Source organism: Cetorhinus maximus, chromosome 9 (genome assembly GCF_964194155.1).
Source record: "Cetorhinus maximus chromosome 9, sCetMax3.hap1.1, whole genome shotgun sequence".
NCBI classification, from domain to species: domain Eukaryota; kingdom Metazoa; phylum Chordata; class Chondrichthyes; order Lamniformes; family Cetorhinidae; genus Cetorhinus; species Cetorhinus maximus.
The window spans coordinates 1,047,918-1,066,311 of NC_135887.1; the positions used below are offsets into that span (position 1 = coordinate 1,047,918).

The 18,394-nt window shown below is 43.1% G+C and overlaps 1 protein-coding gene across 6 annotated transcripts in view; it reads left to right on the top strand.

Annotated features, from left to right (window-relative positions):
- Positions 1-18,389, top strand: part of rilp (Rab interacting lysosomal protein) — a 44,073-nt gene extending 25,684 nt beyond the window's left edge. For 2 of the 6 annotated variants that reach the window (XM_078547940.1, XM_078547937.1), the window contains exons 5-8: positions 858-1,024; positions 1,352-1,477; positions 5,463-5,552; positions 16,391-18,389. In XM_078547940.1, the coding sequence (XP_078404066.1) occupies positions 858-1,024; positions 1,352-1,477; positions 5,463-5,552; positions 16,391-16,517 (510 nt within the window). In that variant the 3' untranslated portion in view covers positions 16,518-18,389. Of the gene's footprint in view, positions 1-857; positions 1,025-1,351; positions 1,478-5,462; positions 5,553-10,206; positions 10,306-14,369; positions 14,485-16,390 lie in introns of all 6 variants that reach the window. The other 4 variants (XM_078547935.1, XM_078547934.1, XM_078547939.1 and 1 more) reach the window with 4 other exon arrangements.
- The last annotated feature ends 5 nt before the right edge of the window (positions 18,390-18,394 follow it).

Consider the following 18,394-nt stretch of genomic DNA (forward strand, 5'->3'; position numbering starts at 1 on the left):
CCATAAACATAAAAGGAATATACAGTCTGTAATTTGGCTTCAGGCTGAATTCAGTGGCCTTGTGACTTTCCTTCAGTGGCCCCTATGCTTCCATTTAAAGATGTAGATGGCTGATTTGGCTGTTCTCCTGGAAATGATGGTAATAGGTTGAATTCTTTTAATTCTCTGTCTGCTGCAGGGGTGTCTCTGGATAGTCATGGTCAGTAAACAGGGTTAGAAGCTTGCAAGGTGGGCTGGAGAGAGAGCGTTAAGTAGGGGCCCCACTTGGGTCTTCTCTCATCAGTGTCTCAGATGCTTGTCCTCCCACAGAGAAAGCGGAAACTTAAACACACAAATATTGGGCCTGGTTCAAACATGGTTGTGACTAGTGTATTTCCCCTTGTAACTTACAGTTGATGTCTGGGAACCCCTTGTTGAATATCCCAGGTGATTTCCCCATTAGCAAGGCATCAAGGCACAGGATATGTGGCTCACTCACATTCTCCTGAGGGCATTGTCCTTGATGGTGCTTTGCTGACACAGTGTCTTCATCTCATTGGGTTGCAATGTGGAGAGCATAGCGATGCAAGTTAGGGTAGCCATCTTTGTTGTGGGCTCCAGTCACACTTTTAGCCTGTGTTTTAAAAAGTCTTTGTCTTTCAAAGTTCAGTTTAGTTTTCTAGCCAGTGGATTAAAAATCAATATTGGGCATAAAGCATGTTTCCTGACACACTGTTTATTTAAAAAATGAGGAGGTGACTGCACATCTGAAATCAGAATTAAACCAATCGAACGTTAAGTTTGTTTTGTTCTAGGTTTGTTGTAGCTGGATAACTGTGCAGACTTTGAATGTCCTTCACCTCTTCTTCTCTTAAAAGATCACTGACACACCAGCATTCAACCTGGCTGACAAAATCATAATCGATGTGACAGATCCAAACCGGCCCTACTTTACAAAGCAAGAAATGCGACAGATTCTGCATGAGCGCAACGAGCTAAAGGCTAACTTGTTCTTGGTGCAGGAGGAATTAGCTTACTATCAGAGGTGAGCAGGTATTGTGTGGTGTCAGGGGGGGATGTGTGTCATGGGGAAATGGTGGGTTTGCAACCCTCGATGTCTATGCTCTACCCCCCTCCCACCCCCAATCCCACCCAGCTCCTAACGATAGGACGATTCTGCAATCTATCTGTGTAATGGACGGACTGCAATCTAAAATGCATGTCCAGCATCCTTTTTCAGTTTGTAAGGGTTAATACAGTTTTGCTTTTGGTAATTACTTTCTTGAAGTGTGGAACAGTTGAAATGAAGTGTAAGGTACTGACCTTTTGCCTTGTGCAACAGAGACTTAGAAGATCTGTTTTGATGTTGCAGAGAGATTCTCAATGATGAGAAGTGCCCAGCAATTTTCATGGAAGCGATCAAGGCTGCGATTAAAAAACAGAGGAAAAAGGTGAAGGCTAAAATGTTGGGAATACAAGAGAACATGTGCAGCAGCAGGTGAGTGCTTTGATTTGAAAAGACCATCAGAAGAGAGACCGATTTGAAACTCTGCCTTTATTTTTGCCTTTCAAACCTGACCTTGTGATCACGTTCTCTCTATTTCTGTCGGAGCAGAGAGAAGTTTCTTTCTACAGTTGTGATAGTCTTGACCTCTACATTTCTCCACCCCCCTGACCAGCAGTTTTCCTCAGCTGCCGACATTGGGATGGTGTGGGCTGCAAATTCCACTTCTCGAGAGTGGACACCCACTCCCACACTGACCAACCCATAACTCATTGCCAGAGGGGCTGTTGGGATTGACGTTCATGTTTTTAAATAAACATGACAAATTTGAACTGGGAGGTGGAGTTTGTACTGTGTGTGTGTGTGTGTGTGTGTGTGTGTGGGGGGGGTTGGGGTGGGGGGGGGCCTGGTTTTTGCTCTCTTTACCTTTTGAGCCATGTGCAGTGGTTGCCTCCCAGTACAGACAGCTGGAGGCTGTGTTCCCTATCATTGTTGTGAGCGACTTGCAGCCAATATTCCAACCAACATGCTTTGTAGATTGGCCCCTGCAACCGTTACTTGCCGCTAGGTTAGTTTTCCAACCTTCTCTTCATCCGAGCAGAATTCTGTTCTCATTTTCTTTAACAGCTCCCTCAGAAGGACAAAATGACCAGTCCTGGGGAGGTCGGGTCAGCACCCCACACACTCAGACGAACAACATCGTACTAACAAGGCCAAGAAAATGATTAAAAACGGGGCACAGCAATTTTAAAAAAAAACCTTCCTTGAAACCTCAGTTCACACTGAGTACGGAAGCTTGGCCTGAATTTCATATCAATTTTATTAGTGGCTATCTTATATTAACGGTCCCTAGTTTTGGATTTCTCACAAGGAGAGTTAATTTGGAGTTGTTGATGTAGGTGCAAACTTTTCATGTTTGTTTTTTGGATCTGGCAGAAAGTGGCAGACCTGGAGCATTGCAGGAAGAACCGAAATATGCACCAGTTTTACTCTCCATTATTAGTATGAGCTGGAGAAGTGCTCCATCTGGTGGCTTAGCTGGAAACTGGGGGAACCTACACAGTGAAGCTGCGATGCTAGTTTAGTTTTTGTCTTTTCAGTTGCCTCTCCATGGTCAGAATTTTTACCTCGTCAGGCAGGCGTGGTGGGCGACCCTGGGAGCAGCCTGGAAACCTCCTGCGATCGGGCCCCAACCGGGATTTCACGCTGGCTGGCCAATTAACGGCCAATTAACGGCTAGCCAGCGTGAATCGCGCGCTGAAACGCTCAGCGCTGCCGGGGTGAGGGCGGGAGGAGCGCGAGTGTTGAAGTCAGTGCATGTGTGGGGGAGTACGCTCAGCGAAAGCTCCCTGAAGCACAGGGCAGCCTCAATGAGCTGAAAACTTTTAACATGAGAAACAAAGAATTTTAAAATAAGGAAAACATGTCCCTCTGTGTGACTCTGTCACATGAACAGGGACATGTTAAAAATGAGTTTAAAAAATTTTTGTATGTTTTTTAGTCACTGTTCAAAACCTCTTCCTGCCAGCGGTAGAGGTTTTATTAAAAATGCAAAGGCCGCCTGGCCTATGTGCCCGCCCGCCAACTGAGTGGTTGGACGGGCAGTGAAAAATTCAGTTAAATGAAGGGCTTTAGTAGGCCTCTTAATTTTTAGCAGTTGTGCTGCTGCCTCTTGCTCACACCCGCTGACTGAAAGATCGTGAGAGTGCGTGATGACGTCGGGATGCTCGCCTGACATCTGACATCATCGCGCGCTATCGTCATCGCGCGCTATCGTCATCGCGCGCTATCGTCATCGCGTGCTATCGTCATCGCACTATCGTCATTGCACTATCATCATCATCGCGCACTATCATCACCATCACGCACTATTATCACCATCGCGCACTATTATCACCATCGCGCACCATCGTCACCATCGCGCACCATCGTCACCATCGCGCACCATCGTTACCATCGCCACCATCGCGCACTATCGTCACCATCGTGCACTCTCCTCATTGCGCACTATTGTCACCATCGCGCACTATCGTCACCATCGTGCACTCCTCATCGCGCACTATCGTCATCATCGCGCACTATCGTCATCATCGCACTATCGTCATCGCACTATCGTCATCGCACTATCGTCATCGCGCGGTCTCGTCACCGTCGCGCGGTCTCGTCACCGTCGCGCGCTCTCGTCACCGTCACGCGCTCTCATCACCGTCGCGCGCTACCGTCACCGTCGCGCGCTACCGTCACCGTCGCGCGCTATCGTCATCATCATCACACTATCACCATCGCGTGCTCTCGTCACCATCGCGCGCTCTCGTCACCATCATCGCACTATCACCATCGCGCGCCCTCGTCACCGTCGCGCGCCCTCGTCACCGTCGCGCGCCCTCGTCACCGTCGCGCGCCCTCGTCACCGTCGCGCGCCCTCGTCACCGTCGCGCGCCCTCGTCACCGTCGCGCGCCCTCGTCACCGTCGCGCGCCCTCGTCACCGTCGCGCACTACTTCACTCCCTTTTGGGTCAGGCACACACCCGCCTGCGAGATGAAAAATTCTGCCCCATATTGCACTTGGGGGGAAAATTTGCAATTTTGTGTTTTCCACATATTTTAATACGAATTAAAGAATGACAGTTGTCTATTTGTAACAGGTCACATTAATTGTCTTTTCATAGTAACTCTGTAACCCTTTCACATTCCCGATCATCGCTCTGTACATTCAGAGATGTTGCCATTATGGCAAATACCAAATCTTATATGTGACTTTTGGATGCTTTAGTTTGCAGAAGACTCTATGACTATGACTCGATGACTCTAAGTACAAGTGATTTGTGGTGCTTTTGAGTTCTCAAAGCAGCAAGAAAATGCCCAATTAGACCTGGAGCTCTTTTCACAATATTTATCTGCCAGTTTGTTGCTGCAATGAAAAGCACAATGTAACAATGAGACAAAGGGCAGAACGTGGCTCCACGATGGCCAAGAGTTTTCGCTTTGGGTGCAGTTGGTGATCCGGGTGCAAATCGCGCTCGGAATGGTGCTGGTCCTTGAATTTCTTTGCTGAATTTTCTGCTCAAACTAATTCGCATTTTGGAAACTTAAATTCCACCATGAACCACCGTAATGAGACAGAATTCTAGAGCATGAGTTAAAGGATTATTTTGCGTTAGAATTTTTTGAATTGATTTATATTTGAGTTTGATCAAATCCGTTTTCAGCTGTGTTAATGAGTCCAGTCCACCACTTATCAGTGGCTGGATTTTTAATAATTGAAAATGGTTTTTTAAAAAAAAAAATTATAGAGAATTATTTACTGGTTACATTGGTGTACAGTTAAATAATTAAACAATATTTCAGTGCTTTTAAAACATGCCTATTAATATCCTTACACCAAAAAAATCCTTGGTTTTTGGAGTCCCTTGAATTAGCGGAAACTTGTAATGGTGATTTAAAAAAAATCTGTCTATGGTTTGTGGGCATCACTGACAAGGCCAGCGTTTATTGTTCACTGCTACTTGCCCTCGAGAAAGTGCTGGTGAGCTACCTTAAACTGCTGCAGGTATGCTCATAGTGCCGTTAGGAAGGGACTTCCAGGTTATTCAGGATTGTGGCTTGGCGACAATGAAGGGATGGCAATTAAGTTTCCAAGTCAGGATGGCGTGTGACTAGGAGGGGGCCTTGCAGCTGGTGGTGTTCCCATGCGTCTGGCTGTCCTTGTGCTTCTAGGAAGTGGAGGTCACGGGTATGGAAGATGCTGTCGAAGAAGCTTTGGCAAGTTGCTGTAGTGCATTTTTCAGATGGTCTACGCTGCAGCCACAGTGCACCGGTGTTGCTGTCAATTTCTAGGCAGGCCAAAATGAAAGCTATGACTGGAATCCATCTGTAGTTTATCAGAGATTTTTTGGGAATCTGGGCTGTAACAGCCACTTTACTGATTGCAGTTCACACATTTAAAAAAATAATAATCTTTAACCATATTTCCACCCAGTGATGAAGAAGACAAAGAAGCCCTTTCCCTGCCCTGCTTCTCACAAGATGAAGTGGATGCCAAGCCACCAGAGTCGAGAATCAAATCCATGTGAGTTTTCAGTCAGTTGGATGAATTCCTATTGTCTTTGTTATTTTGGATTTCCTCATTTTCTTCATACTTTTGTTGACTGACTCCATTTATTAGAACAGGTGGGTGTCTGAAACCATGAGGAGCATTTTTCTGACTACTGTTTCTCATTAATACTGAATGTACCCACACAGTCACCCAATGCATTCCAGTGAACCCTGGGTCATCCTCTGCCAACTGATATTTTGCAGACACTGTTTGTAATGTTTAGAAGAATGTGAATTCAAGAGAAGAGTGTTCCAGTTAAAACAGTGAGTTTTGCGATCTGAGCATCACTGAGAAGTATAGACTATTCTGTATTTGTCAAATCAGAGTAACATCTGGATTCACCTTGCACTTTTTCAATAGACTGCAGATTCATTGCTGATTCACTAGGATGCTGTATAGTAGGAGGAAATACATATTCAAAAGAAGCATTTGGATAAATTGGGGCTGTTTTTATTAAGCAGGGGAGGTTACATGGTGGTTTGATGGAGACGTTTAAAGTCATGAAGAGAAGGAGCAAAGTGGATTGAAACAGATGTTCCAGTAATTTGAAGGGTGTGGACCATGGGACCAGCAATACAAGATTGAATGTCCAAAGTTTATTGCTAAGAACAAGGGACTTTTTTTTTCCATGGACCATTATGTAGACAACCAGATTCCATGATTGACATTGGGTAGGTGGTTCATGGAAAGGAAGACCGAGATGTGGGAATGAAGCAGGAACATAGGGTTAGGGCAGCTGTTTGTGAGATGGTGAATGCTAGAATGGACTGTCTGGGTGAATGGCCTGTTTCTGTCTTGTGCCTCGTATGTATTTGACTGGCAGTTGCCTGGTGTTATGACCTGGAAATGAGTTTGCCTAGATATTTGGGAGCCCACGAGCCTTCACACTTCATTCCCATACAATGACACAATGGGAGGTGAGTGCAGGAATTTCAGGTCGCTACTAGCGCATAGGTAAGCGATGGACTCACTGAGGTGTTGGATTGTTGGCCGGATGGGGACTAGTGGGACAGGAATCTAGGAGATAGGAGCAATGGTGATCAGAAGGGTAGTTTACAGGTAAGGAACTTCCCCTTCTTCAGGGGATCTGTAGGGTTGGTTTCTCCGAGCGTGTCCAGTGTGTGTGGCAGCTGCCTGTGTGGCAACAGGGATTTCGAACAGTTCTTCTATTACTGTTGAATTGTCTCAGTTACACCCATTTTATCCAAATCCCACTTGAATCTGATGTTGCCCATAAGCTGAACAGAGGGTCAAGCATGTACCAGCAATTGGGCTAACACCAGCTTCAGATGTGGGTAAAGGGAAGCGATTGCTTGTTTGTCCTTGCCCAATATTAGTGTGCGTCTTGCACGTCACTTCAGGCACTTGGGAGGCCGCGTAGAGACTGAAACATGAGCACATGCACAACCCAGTTTCCAGGCCAGAGTTCAATCTCATTTCCAAGTGTCGTCTTGTGTCTTGTGCTTATGTCTTGATAAAGGTTGTATAAGACATTTGACTTTCATGTTGGACAAGCTGCTGCACATTAAACAGGACTGAGCCAATTTGGACTATCTTGTGCCTTTGATTATTGGGAGTCCAGTGCTGGAAGCCTGCTCATGCTGCAAATTACTCACTAACCTGCAGAAAGATCTCAACAAGGAAACCCGAGGTATGATCTGTGCCCTGCCACCTCTCCGTGGACCAGGTGTGAAACCCTGTCCGCTTCAGCCCCCTGTGGTTGGACTTCCTGAGAGGTCAGGCCATCATGTGGATTGCAGTTGAACAACTTGTATTTTGGGGAGTAGAACACAGCCACGATCCATTGATCAGTGATTTTCCCGGTTTTCCCTTTTTTATCACACTCACAGTCTGACTTTCCTATTGACAAAATTGTGCAGAAAGTTGCTACATTTTTTATGAATTTCACTTTGATTTTAAGATTTTGAAGCAAGGGAGAGCATGAAATCTAGAGATCCTGCAGAACACACATCTCAATGAATTGAATGACTAGCAAATCTGTTTTTTAATACTGTTAGTGAGGAAGGGATTTTGGTTAAGGCAGTGCTTATCCAACTTTTTTCTGGTGTGACCTGATTTTAATGTCTCAGACTTTGTGTGACCCCAGGGGGGGTGTTTTAGCTCCTGAGCAGGGTTTGGGGTGGTGGGTGGTTTCTCCTGAATTTGTGGGATGGTGGTGGTGGTTGGGGGGTGGTAAGCTTTGGCTCCCAGGGGCTGGGGCGTTCGATGTGGTGGGAATTGTTTAAACTACAGGATTTTTTTTTGAAATGACAAACTCCTACCTTTTCACAGGCCTATTTTTTCTCAGCGGCAATCAGGCCTCAAAGAATTGTCCGTTAGGCCAAACCCACCATGAGATAAAAATACAAGGAGTTAAAGCAGCCTCGAGGCTGTTAGCATCCAGTCCGAGCGCCAAGGGAGCCATTGCTGCCCCGGAGCTCATGACCCCAAAATCTCATGGCGTTGTGATCCACAGTTTGGAAAGCTCTGGGTTAAGGCATTTGAAGGGCTTAGTGCTCAGTGTTGCCATCTGCAAAATGCTCAATGCCTTTTTGATGAATGATGCACTTTTTTTTTTAACTTGAAAATAAAAAGTACTTGTCAAATACCTTTCCATGAACATATGGCACATTTAAGATAGGCAGGTAACTTGTTAACCTGAGGTTAACCTGAGCCTGAGGTTAAATTTGCACTATAGCCTTGACTGTCCTTGGGTTAGAGGTTGTGGGTTCAAGTCCCACTCTAGAGAATTGCACACCTAATTGAGGCTGAAACGTGAGTGCCCCACTGTCGGAGATGCCCTCTTCTGAATGAAATGTTAAATTGAGATCTGTACTCTTGGTTGTATATAAAAGATCCCATTGTCCTATTTGAAGAAAATCAGCAGAATTTGCCCTGTCTTGGCCAATGTTTATCCCTCAATCAACATCATTAAAACAGATTATCCAATCCGGCATCTGATTTGTTGTTTATGGGATCTTGCTCTGCGTGCAGTTTGGTGCTGTGTTTCACAGCATTACAACAGTTCCAAGTACTGTATACCTCATTAGCTGTGAAGAGATTTGGGATGTATTGAACTAGTGTGAAAGCTGCTATATAAACTTACTTTCTTCTGTTACAGTCGAATTGTCTCTGATATACCCATTTTATTCAAATCTCATTCAGGGTCTGATGTTGCCTTTAAGCTGAACAGAGGATATTCCACTGTGGGTGGTTCTTTTCAGTTTTCTGATTGTAGTGATGCTCAGCTTCTGTGTGGGAAATTCTAAGCTTACCCCTTCACAATATTCTTGGCCTTGTTTCTATTGAAGGTGGACTGCAGGCCTGCTGCTGCTGCCGTCTGGCTTCTGGCAATGGTGACTTTGGCAAACAGCCAGGACATGAATAAATAACCCTGGGCCGAATGCCCTGTGATTTCCCACACCACCGCACCCCTCCCCGCCCCGTCTCCCCGTCTCCGCTTGATGCATTTTTTGTGGATTGGCTAAAACTGAAATTGGCAACTCGCCACATAAGGAATTTTGGGCACTGATTTGTGTGACACTACCTCATGCCCAGCGGGCAACTTAAGCCAACACATTGCTGTGCTGTTGATTAGTTGGCGTGTTCTTAAAATAAGGGGATTAAAACACTTGTTGCTATTTCCACTGCTGTAATCTCCTCTGTTGGCGCTTGCCACATTAACCTGAACCTGAATGTTTCAGTCGGTGTGTGGGGGCGGTCCCGACACACTGGCGCATAAAATAACGCGCGATGATGTCAGGCGTGCGTCGCAATGTCATCGCGATGCTTTGTTTGGCGGGCATGCACCGGAGTTGTCTGTGCGCCCACCGATAACTGACAGGCCTATTAAGGCCATTAACGAATTAATTAGTGTCATTGTTTACGCTGCCCGTCCAACCAATACCGTCACCGGGCAGGCGAAAAGGCCAAGCGGCTTTACATTTTTTAGGAAACCTCATCCACGAGCGGGATGAGGTTTCCTAAAGCTTTTATGAATCAAATAAAAAAAGTTTTCTGAAATATAAAAACATGTCCCATCTCATGTGACACAGTCACGTAAGGGGATGTGTTTAATTAATTATTTTATTTATTTCAATAGCGATTCAATCTCCCTGAGGCATGGAGCTGCCTGAGGGAGATTGAAGTGCTTTATCGCGCACATGCGTGAAAGAGCGCTGGCCCCAGAATCTCACTCCTCCTCCCCCCCCCCGCACAGGTAACACTGAGTGAGGTGGGCCTTAATTGGCCTGCCTGTGTAAAATGGTGGTGTGGAGCCGATTGCAGGCAGCTCTGCGCCCACTCCGCTTGAGCCTGCCCATTGACTGAAAAATTCAGGCCCTGATAACTGAGAGGTAATTGTACAAAGCTTCAGCATCCCCCCGATAAAATGTGTGCTTTCTGTCTCTGACCTGTTCTTTAGTAGAATGTGAGGCATGGGGTAGATTCTGCAAATTAGTGCAAAGGTTCACTCACATCAGGTGAAAAATCCGAGACATTTTGAATGTTATTTTGCGATTGCTAATTTTAATTTTGGGAATGGCCATCCAAATGAAATGTGAAATTAATTGTTAATCCATGAACGAGTTTTGTTGCTTGTGTATAATTTTCTGCGTTTACTTTCCAGAAATGCAGCTCCAGAATTTAGAACTACTTTGCAAAGTATTGTCTCCCATGAAATCCAGATCTGGATTTTGGAACTGCTTTGCAAAGTACTGTCTGCCAGGTAAATGTGCGAATGTTTTTCTTTTATGGATATAAACCTAGAGGAAGAGTTTTTAAACATTAATGTAGAACGTATGAATATATAGATTTTCAAACATTGCTGCTGCTGTCTGTGAAAACTAATTGATGAAAAGAACCAGAGGACACAACAGGAGATATACGTACTGTTCACTGTACAGTCTTTTGAGTGGCACCATCAGCCCTGTCTGACCCCTAACATATGAACATATGTACGAGGAACAGGAGTAGGTCACTCAGCCCCTCCAGTCTGCTCCGCCATTCATTAAGGTCATAGCTGATCTGATTTTATCCTCAACCCCACATTCCTGACCACCTCCAATAAGCTTTCACCCCATTGCTTACCAAGAATCTATCTACTACTGCCACAAAAATATTCAAAGATTCTGCCTTTTGAGGAAGGGAATTCCAAAGACACTCAACCCTCGGAGAAAATTTTTTTCCTCACCTGTCATAAATGGGTGACCCCTTATTTTTAAACAGTGACCCCTAGTTCTGGTTTCTCTCACAAGAGGAAATATCCTTTCCACATCCACCCTGTCAAGTCCCCACAGGATCTTATGTTTTAATCAAGTCGCCTCTCACTCTTCTAAACTCCAGCAGATAAAAGCCTAGCTTGTCCAGCCTTTCCTCATAAGACAACGCGCCCATTCCAGGTATTAGTCCAGTAACTCTTCTCTGAACTGCTTCCAATGCATTTACATCCTTCCTTAAATAAGGAGACCAATACTGTAGACAGTACTCCAGGTGTGGTCACACCAATGCCCTGTATAACTGAAGCATTACCTCCCTACTCTTGTATTCAATTTGACTTGCAATAAATGATAACATTCTGTTAGCTTTACTAATTACTTACTGTACCTGCAAACTAACCTTTTGCGATTCATGCACTAGGACGCCCAGATCCCTCTGCACCTCAGAGGTAATAACCTCCTAAGATGCCAGCAATACACTCTTAAAATAACCTTTTTAAAATATATAAGTAATACATGAATGTTAGAGATTTATTCTTGTAACTAATTAGGATCTATGTGACATTGTCGCTTTTAGACCAAGAAGCATTTCTCCAAACAGAGGAAAAACAATTTAATTAACTGCACTTGTTAGGATTTCATTAGTTCTGTTGATTTATTTTAAGAATTAATAGCTGCTTGTGGATATTTGCTTTTATTGTGGGATTCCTGGGATATCATGAGTAAAAGCCAACATTCAGTTTTCCCCTGTTCAACCATTCTGTGCATTTGCACATGTAGGTGTGGGTGATAAATGGGGAAGCTACAGGGCAAAAGGGAGCAAAGTCACTGTTGTGCACCATCACTGAAAATGACAATTTGAATCAATCGCACAGAATTGAATGGCATAAAATCCATACAGGGATCAAACCCACAATTATTGTTACTCAGTTTGTTTCTGATATCCCACTAAGTTTCCTGTAACTTGTAGCCAGAGATGGTCTTGTCACTCCTCCAGAAGGAATTATCTTTCTAGTTGACACTTGGATAAAACTATGCAGATGCTCACAGAATGACTCTCAAATAAAATAACCCATTTTTTTTCCCCAGAAGTTATGACCATGCTTGTCTGGCCTTGTTGCTGCTCACTTGGAGCCTGTGACATTCTCCGTTTTACACATACTCTGGCTGTGAGGTGTGCAGCTTAATGTCCGCACTGTTTTGATCCTTGAGGTGAAAAATGCAAGGAAAGAGCTTTTAGGTCTAGGATTGCCCAAGGATATTGGCTGTGGCTGGACTTTGTTCTTCCAATCCAAATAAAGCAAGTGACAATGATGTCAAAATGCCACCTTCATCTTCACCTACATCACTCACTACTATTAAGCCTCTCTTTGAAACTGTTTTTGTCTGTCGGGCAACTTGACAGCATCTGAACATTATGGTAGATATCGCAAGCCTCTGGTTTTGCCATCCCCAATCCCCTTGATGCTTGTCTGACTTAATGGTGCAATTTCTTTTCTCTCTCTGGGCTATGAGTTCAGTCTATTCCTATACCAGGTTAATTTGCAAGCAGGAAAATAGTTGTAACAGTAGTTTATTCGACCCTGTTCCTTGTGTGAAGCCATTTTAAAACATTTGCTCTGCACATAGGTTGTCACATGTACATCCTAATTATAATGATACCACTTCATTATCTGTCTATTGCTAAGCTGCTGGCACTGCTTCCTCCCTGCAGTTAGAGTACTGGGTAACCTCCTGTTGCTGCTTCATGCACCCATCAACATGGTGGGATTGACATCTTTGCAGTGATGACTTTCTTGCATGTCTGTTTGTGGCAGGTTGTCATTCACAGTGACATTGTTGCCTTACCTTCGTGGGTTTCTTTGGGTTGAGCCCTTTTAATCTCCAATATTCTTCAAAATCTTCTATCTCCTCCCATTACTTTTTTCTGTGGGGAGGGACCAGACCATTCACCTCATGGATTCTGCCTTTGTTTCCATCCAGCAGCATTTGCAGCACCTCCACTGCTGAGAAAGTTGTTGAGTAAATAAAAGCCCTGAGGCTTCCTTGTGCTATTTCAGGGGTTTAAATGGCCCATATTTATTTTAGGTAACAAGTGCTAGTTACCGCCGAATCTGCTATTTCATTAGACGATTAAAGCCCAAGTTTTCATATGCTCAGGAAACAGTAAAATTAGGTTATTGAGCATAGTTCACGATGGTTAAAAATCTTAAGTCGTTCTTATCCTTTAAGAGCATTAACACAGTTATTTCTAGGTTTATTGTTTTGCATGTTTTAGAACTGGTTTTAGTTCTTTAATGCCAGTCACTTGCTTTATAAAATAGGCGAATGGTTACTTTTTCATCAGCTTGATTTTACTTCAGTACCTCGGCTAAATACATTTACACTGGATTAATAACAGAAAGCTCCCTGCTAAATAACTAATGCATGAATGGGACCAATGGAACTGGTTATGCACCATGGCAGAAAGAGCCCTGTGAATAAACTTGTCGCCATAAACACTGCGGGGTTCATCCTACAGAAATCTCTTTAGCTATACCACTGTACTTTTACCAGTTCTGCGAACAGGTTGCTGTTTTGCTTCTTTTATCCAGAAATATGGCGTTTGTTTAGTGTTGGTTTTTCAGAAGTCTGATCTTACACCTTTCATAAATTATGATCAGATCACACATTGCTTTTGATAAGATTCTCCTGTCCTGATCTGATCTTTTTCATGTTTCTATTTATATAAAAGTCCTTTCCATCACTGCAATAGGATTAGTGTAGCCACAAACTAACTGTCTTATGGGTGAGTTGTGATCAGACACTTGAGCCTCCTCCCCACCCTATGCCATTTAACCTTGTTCTTGATTTCTCCCACCAGAAGAAATGATTCCTTTATATCTACCCAATCTAGAGAACTTACTAACCTGAAACCTAAACATAGCCAAGCCTAGAGCCTAATCACTGGTAACCCTTTCACTTTCATAATCAAATCTGATGGGACAATCTAGGTAGACAACTCTAAGGGTCACAGTGGTGGTTTTTGGTTCTGTAGGGGCTGTTTCTGTGATGCTCTGTGCCAGGTGAGGAGTCTTGCCCTCTGGAAATGCAGCTCACAGTAAAAGCCTAATCACACACTAGCTCTCACAGCCTCTGACCTGTGCTCTTGTCCAGTGCATCACTAAGCTGGGAGCAGAGCCTTGCAGAAGTTACCTCCTGTCTCTGTGTGTGCCAGACATGGTTCAATAGGTAGCAGCTTCATCTCTAAGTAGGAAGATTGCAGGCTCAAGTTCCACTGAAAGGTCCTGAACACATAATCTGTGCTGACATTCCAGTGTACCACTAAGGGAGCGCTGCACTGCCTGAAGTACTACCCCCAAGATGAGGTGGCAAACTGAGGTCATGCCTGCCCTCCCAAGTGGACACAAATAATTGTTGGCCAAAACATCATCCGTTGTATATTTCTTTCAGTTGAGGAAACCCCATTGAGTTTAATTTTCAATGAAAAATAATTTTTCTGGTGTTTGTCTATGTAATTGCAACAAAATAGTTTCTAGTATTTTCCATTCACTATGTACCCCTACCTTTACAGGTCACCCTTTACCACACATCCCCCTCCAGCTGGGAGGGTGGGATGGTCTGGATCTCAGACTCTCCCACGACAGGCAACAATGTCCCTCCATGACCAGTTGTCACGTGCAATTCAGGTGGGTTCCGCTGGACAGTGGCCCTTCTGCATTTGTCCTGCTGGTAGGAAATAAATGATTTCACAATTGCCTGGCACACCACTTAAGTGACCTAGTCAAGAAAGCATAGAACTCGCCCATCTGTGGAAACCTCCAACTTTTCTCAGTTGGGTGACTTCCTGAATGAAGGAATAAAATGTTCAAGCTTAAGGTAAGGAAACCAAAATGCTCTCAAATCACCCGTGTGCTGCTCAGACCTACTATCCTATTAACTTTTCATAAAGCATCTTGATTTTTAGATCAAGGTATGGTTGACGTTTAAGGTCAATGACCTTTTAGTTATAACCAGGAGATTATCAAGTGGGAACATTAATCATTATCTTGGTCTCTCCACAATTGTGGCCTGACCTGAGAATTTGTAGCATTTTCTTTGATTTCAAATTTCTAACATCTGCAGCATTTTGCTTTTTGTTGCTTAAGAGTTCTGTGAAAGAACTGGGCAATGGAATGTGCGTTATGATTTTTTTTTAAACTGTCCAGTACAAAGCTGTGTTTATTTTTGACAACACCTATTATTGCTTATCAGTGTCAAAGTGGCAATATGTAACACATATCGGGTGGTTTGCATTCTGGGTCCAGTCCATGAGACTGCAGTGAATTAATTTCACAAATTCATTTGCAGAAAGCAGAGCGAGAGCATCGAGATTGATCCCCCTTTCTTACTCTCCTTTTCTAAAGGCAATGATTCTAGGATGAACATCAGCAACCTTTTTTGCCATTCTTCGTGTGTGTGCATAGTGCAGGACTACCCAGTTGTAGGGAATCACAGTCCAACCTGGCTGTCTGACTTACATCCATGTAGATCTTCCACCAGGGGTCAAAAGATATAGAGGGGAGAAATTTGCAGGGAAACAGGGAATGAGCAAGGGGAGTGGAACTAATTGGATAGGTCTTTCAAAGAGCCGGCATAGGTACAGTGGGCCAAATGGTCGTCTTCTGTGTTGTAACATTGTATGATTTTTACGAGCAGGAACAAGGGAAATTACAGATGTTTCCACTCCCCAGTCTGGCCAATACTGAGTCTAGTTGTAGTATGGCCACTTTTACCTTCCTGAGATCAAGTAATTCAGAATCTGGGATCTTATGGCTGAATAGCATGCGTGTGCTGTGTTCACCAGAGATCTGAGGAAATTCTTAAGGAAGCACATCCTGAGGAAAGCAAAGCTCAGCAAAAACATGTCTTGTCACGTATATGAAATTGGAACTGCAACCTCTGGTTGAGAGGCAAGCAATTAACTGCAGTGCTAGGCCATTCTGGTAATAGTCAACTGATTTTACAAAATGGTAGTAAACCTTTTATTGTCTTGGATGAAATTAATTTTTTTTTTTTAAATTGCGAGATACAGGTGGGCTGAAGTGAGAATTTGCCTCATGCACATGTTGGAAGTTCTTCCTCTTCACCCAGCATCTCAGAAGCCTTTTCAGTCTAGAGACCTGCTTCAAAAAATATACACTCCGCCATTCAATTGTGTCTCTGATAGGCTCACTTTGAGATTCAACTGTGTACAATTCTACGGGTGGTGCAGACTCTACTACTATTGTCAGCAATGCTCAATAATTAAGATGAGCTAATGATGTTTTTTTACCCTCGTCTTTTCTCTATACCCTTGCTGGTCAAGGAGAAATTTATCAATGTGGATTTTCTGCACTTCAGTTATCAGTTGGCAAAGGCTGAGAATGAAGTTTGGGTTACTGGTGGAGAGCTCGGTGCTTTACCGCTAAGAGCACAGCTAGCTGCGCCCACGCAGTATACTACTTTCTGCATGCTGATGTCCATTTGGATCTGGTTTAAAGGATTAGGAGGCTAAGACTTCTGTATTTAAACTGATTTCCTGCTGCACATCGTTCTATTCTTTTGTTCCCACAGGTTTGGATTTCTTTATCGCGGTAACAGTGTCAAAACACCAACTACCAAACCCTCAGCCGAAGCCTGGGAAGTCATTGGCCACAAGGAAGTGAACTTGTATGAGGAATGTTCACAAACCGAAGAATAAAACTGAGGGAAAATATATCTGTATATATTCTTTTAATATATATTTAACTTGATTTACTTGCTGCTTTTAAGTACACAGAATTTAGTTTAATTTCATAAATATTAACCGGAATTGACATTTAAAAATAATTTGTGCAATAATTTGTAAAGAATTCAGGTTTTCAAGGCTATTTTTAAATAAAGCTTTATTTAAAAAAAACCTCTAGCATTCCTTAAGTAAAAAAAAAAATTAATTGGAAGACCTGCACGTAATGAGATCTAATCTATTTGCTGTGATCTCTGTTTAAATATGATGCACAATTTGGTTACAGTACTGGGCTGAAGGTGGTGACAATTTTGGATGATCTGCCATTTTGTAAAATCAAATTAGTGGGTGATTTTTCAATTTTTTGGGGGGGTGGTGGTGTTGGTGGCATAAATTTGCCTGTTTGTTTGGGTTACTGCGCCAGTTTGGCTGATTTATCAGGTCAGATTACTGGGACACTTTTGAGATACTTTTTTCAGTTTTATAACCTGAGCCAGGTGTAGGGCGTGACTTCAGTTTGGGTAATTTGACAGTTTGCACAAGTTTTCATATTTGGATGGTTTTACAAGGACGGTAAACTAGCAGTTTTGGGATCAAATTAGTTCAAAGGCTACCATGGCAAGTTGTGAAATACGAATTCAATAAATCTGATAGTTTCTGAACCAGCACCCTGCAAGTTATTTAAGAATCTAAGAAATGGGAGCAGTAGACGACCACACAGCCCATCGAGCCCATTCAATAGGATCATGGCTGATCTGGGCTTCAACTCCACTCTTCCACTTGCTCCCCATATCCTTTAATTCCCTGAAACACCAAAAATCTGACAAATCCCGTGCCAGTGAGTGCAGTCATATAGTTAAGACCTTATGACTGTGCAGTGCACGTCCCAGTAATTTGGATCAGCAGTACCTGTTATCAGCACTACTACAAACAAAGCACAGATTGAAATGATGTTTTATAAAAATAACACTAGAAAGTTAAGACAAGAATATCAATTTGCGTACTAGAAAACAAAATAGCATTGCATCCTACCAAGATGTACTTATTACTATATGAAGTGGAAAACTATTTAATTGTAAATAAAGATTAGTGGTTTCAACGATAAAGATTGGGACTGAGCTGATCATAGAACAGTACAGCACAAGGCAGCTATTTGTCTCTCAATCCAGTTGGTCCCACTCTCCAGCTTGCACCCTCTCCAAGTTTTTTCTTCAAGTTGTTATCCAATTACCTTTTTGAAAGGGGCTAATGAATCTGGTTCCACTACCCCATGAGATAATGTATTCCAAACCCTAACCACCCGCTGCATAAAAACATTATTCCTCATGATATCTGTACCTTTCACCAATTACCATAAAGCTGAAGAAGAGTCATACGGACTCGAAATGTTAACTCTGTTTCTCTCTCCACAGATGCTGCCAGACCTGCTGAGCTTTTCCAGCACTTTGTTTTTATTTCAGATTTCCAGCATCTGCAGTATTTTGCTTTTAGTTTTTATCATAAATCTGTGTCCTGTTATCCATCCTTAAGCCACTGGAGACAGTTTCTTTATCTAAACCCTTAAATTTTATATGTCAATAAAATCCCTTTTCTGCCGTATTGAATTTAGTAGCTTGCTGCAAGTACTGGATTGTTAAATCCAGTAAAGAGATTATTGCAAGTAAATTAATAATTAACCCTCAACACATCTATTTTAAGGGTAGAATCCAGAAAAGATGTAAAAGTTTTGTTTCTGGGAACCAGGGTTGTATTGTTTTGAATGAGGCATTTTGGTAAAAATATGGAATTGTTCTGATACCAGAGAATCTTCACTGATAGCCTTTGAAAAAAAAAATAAATGCATTCTTCAAAAA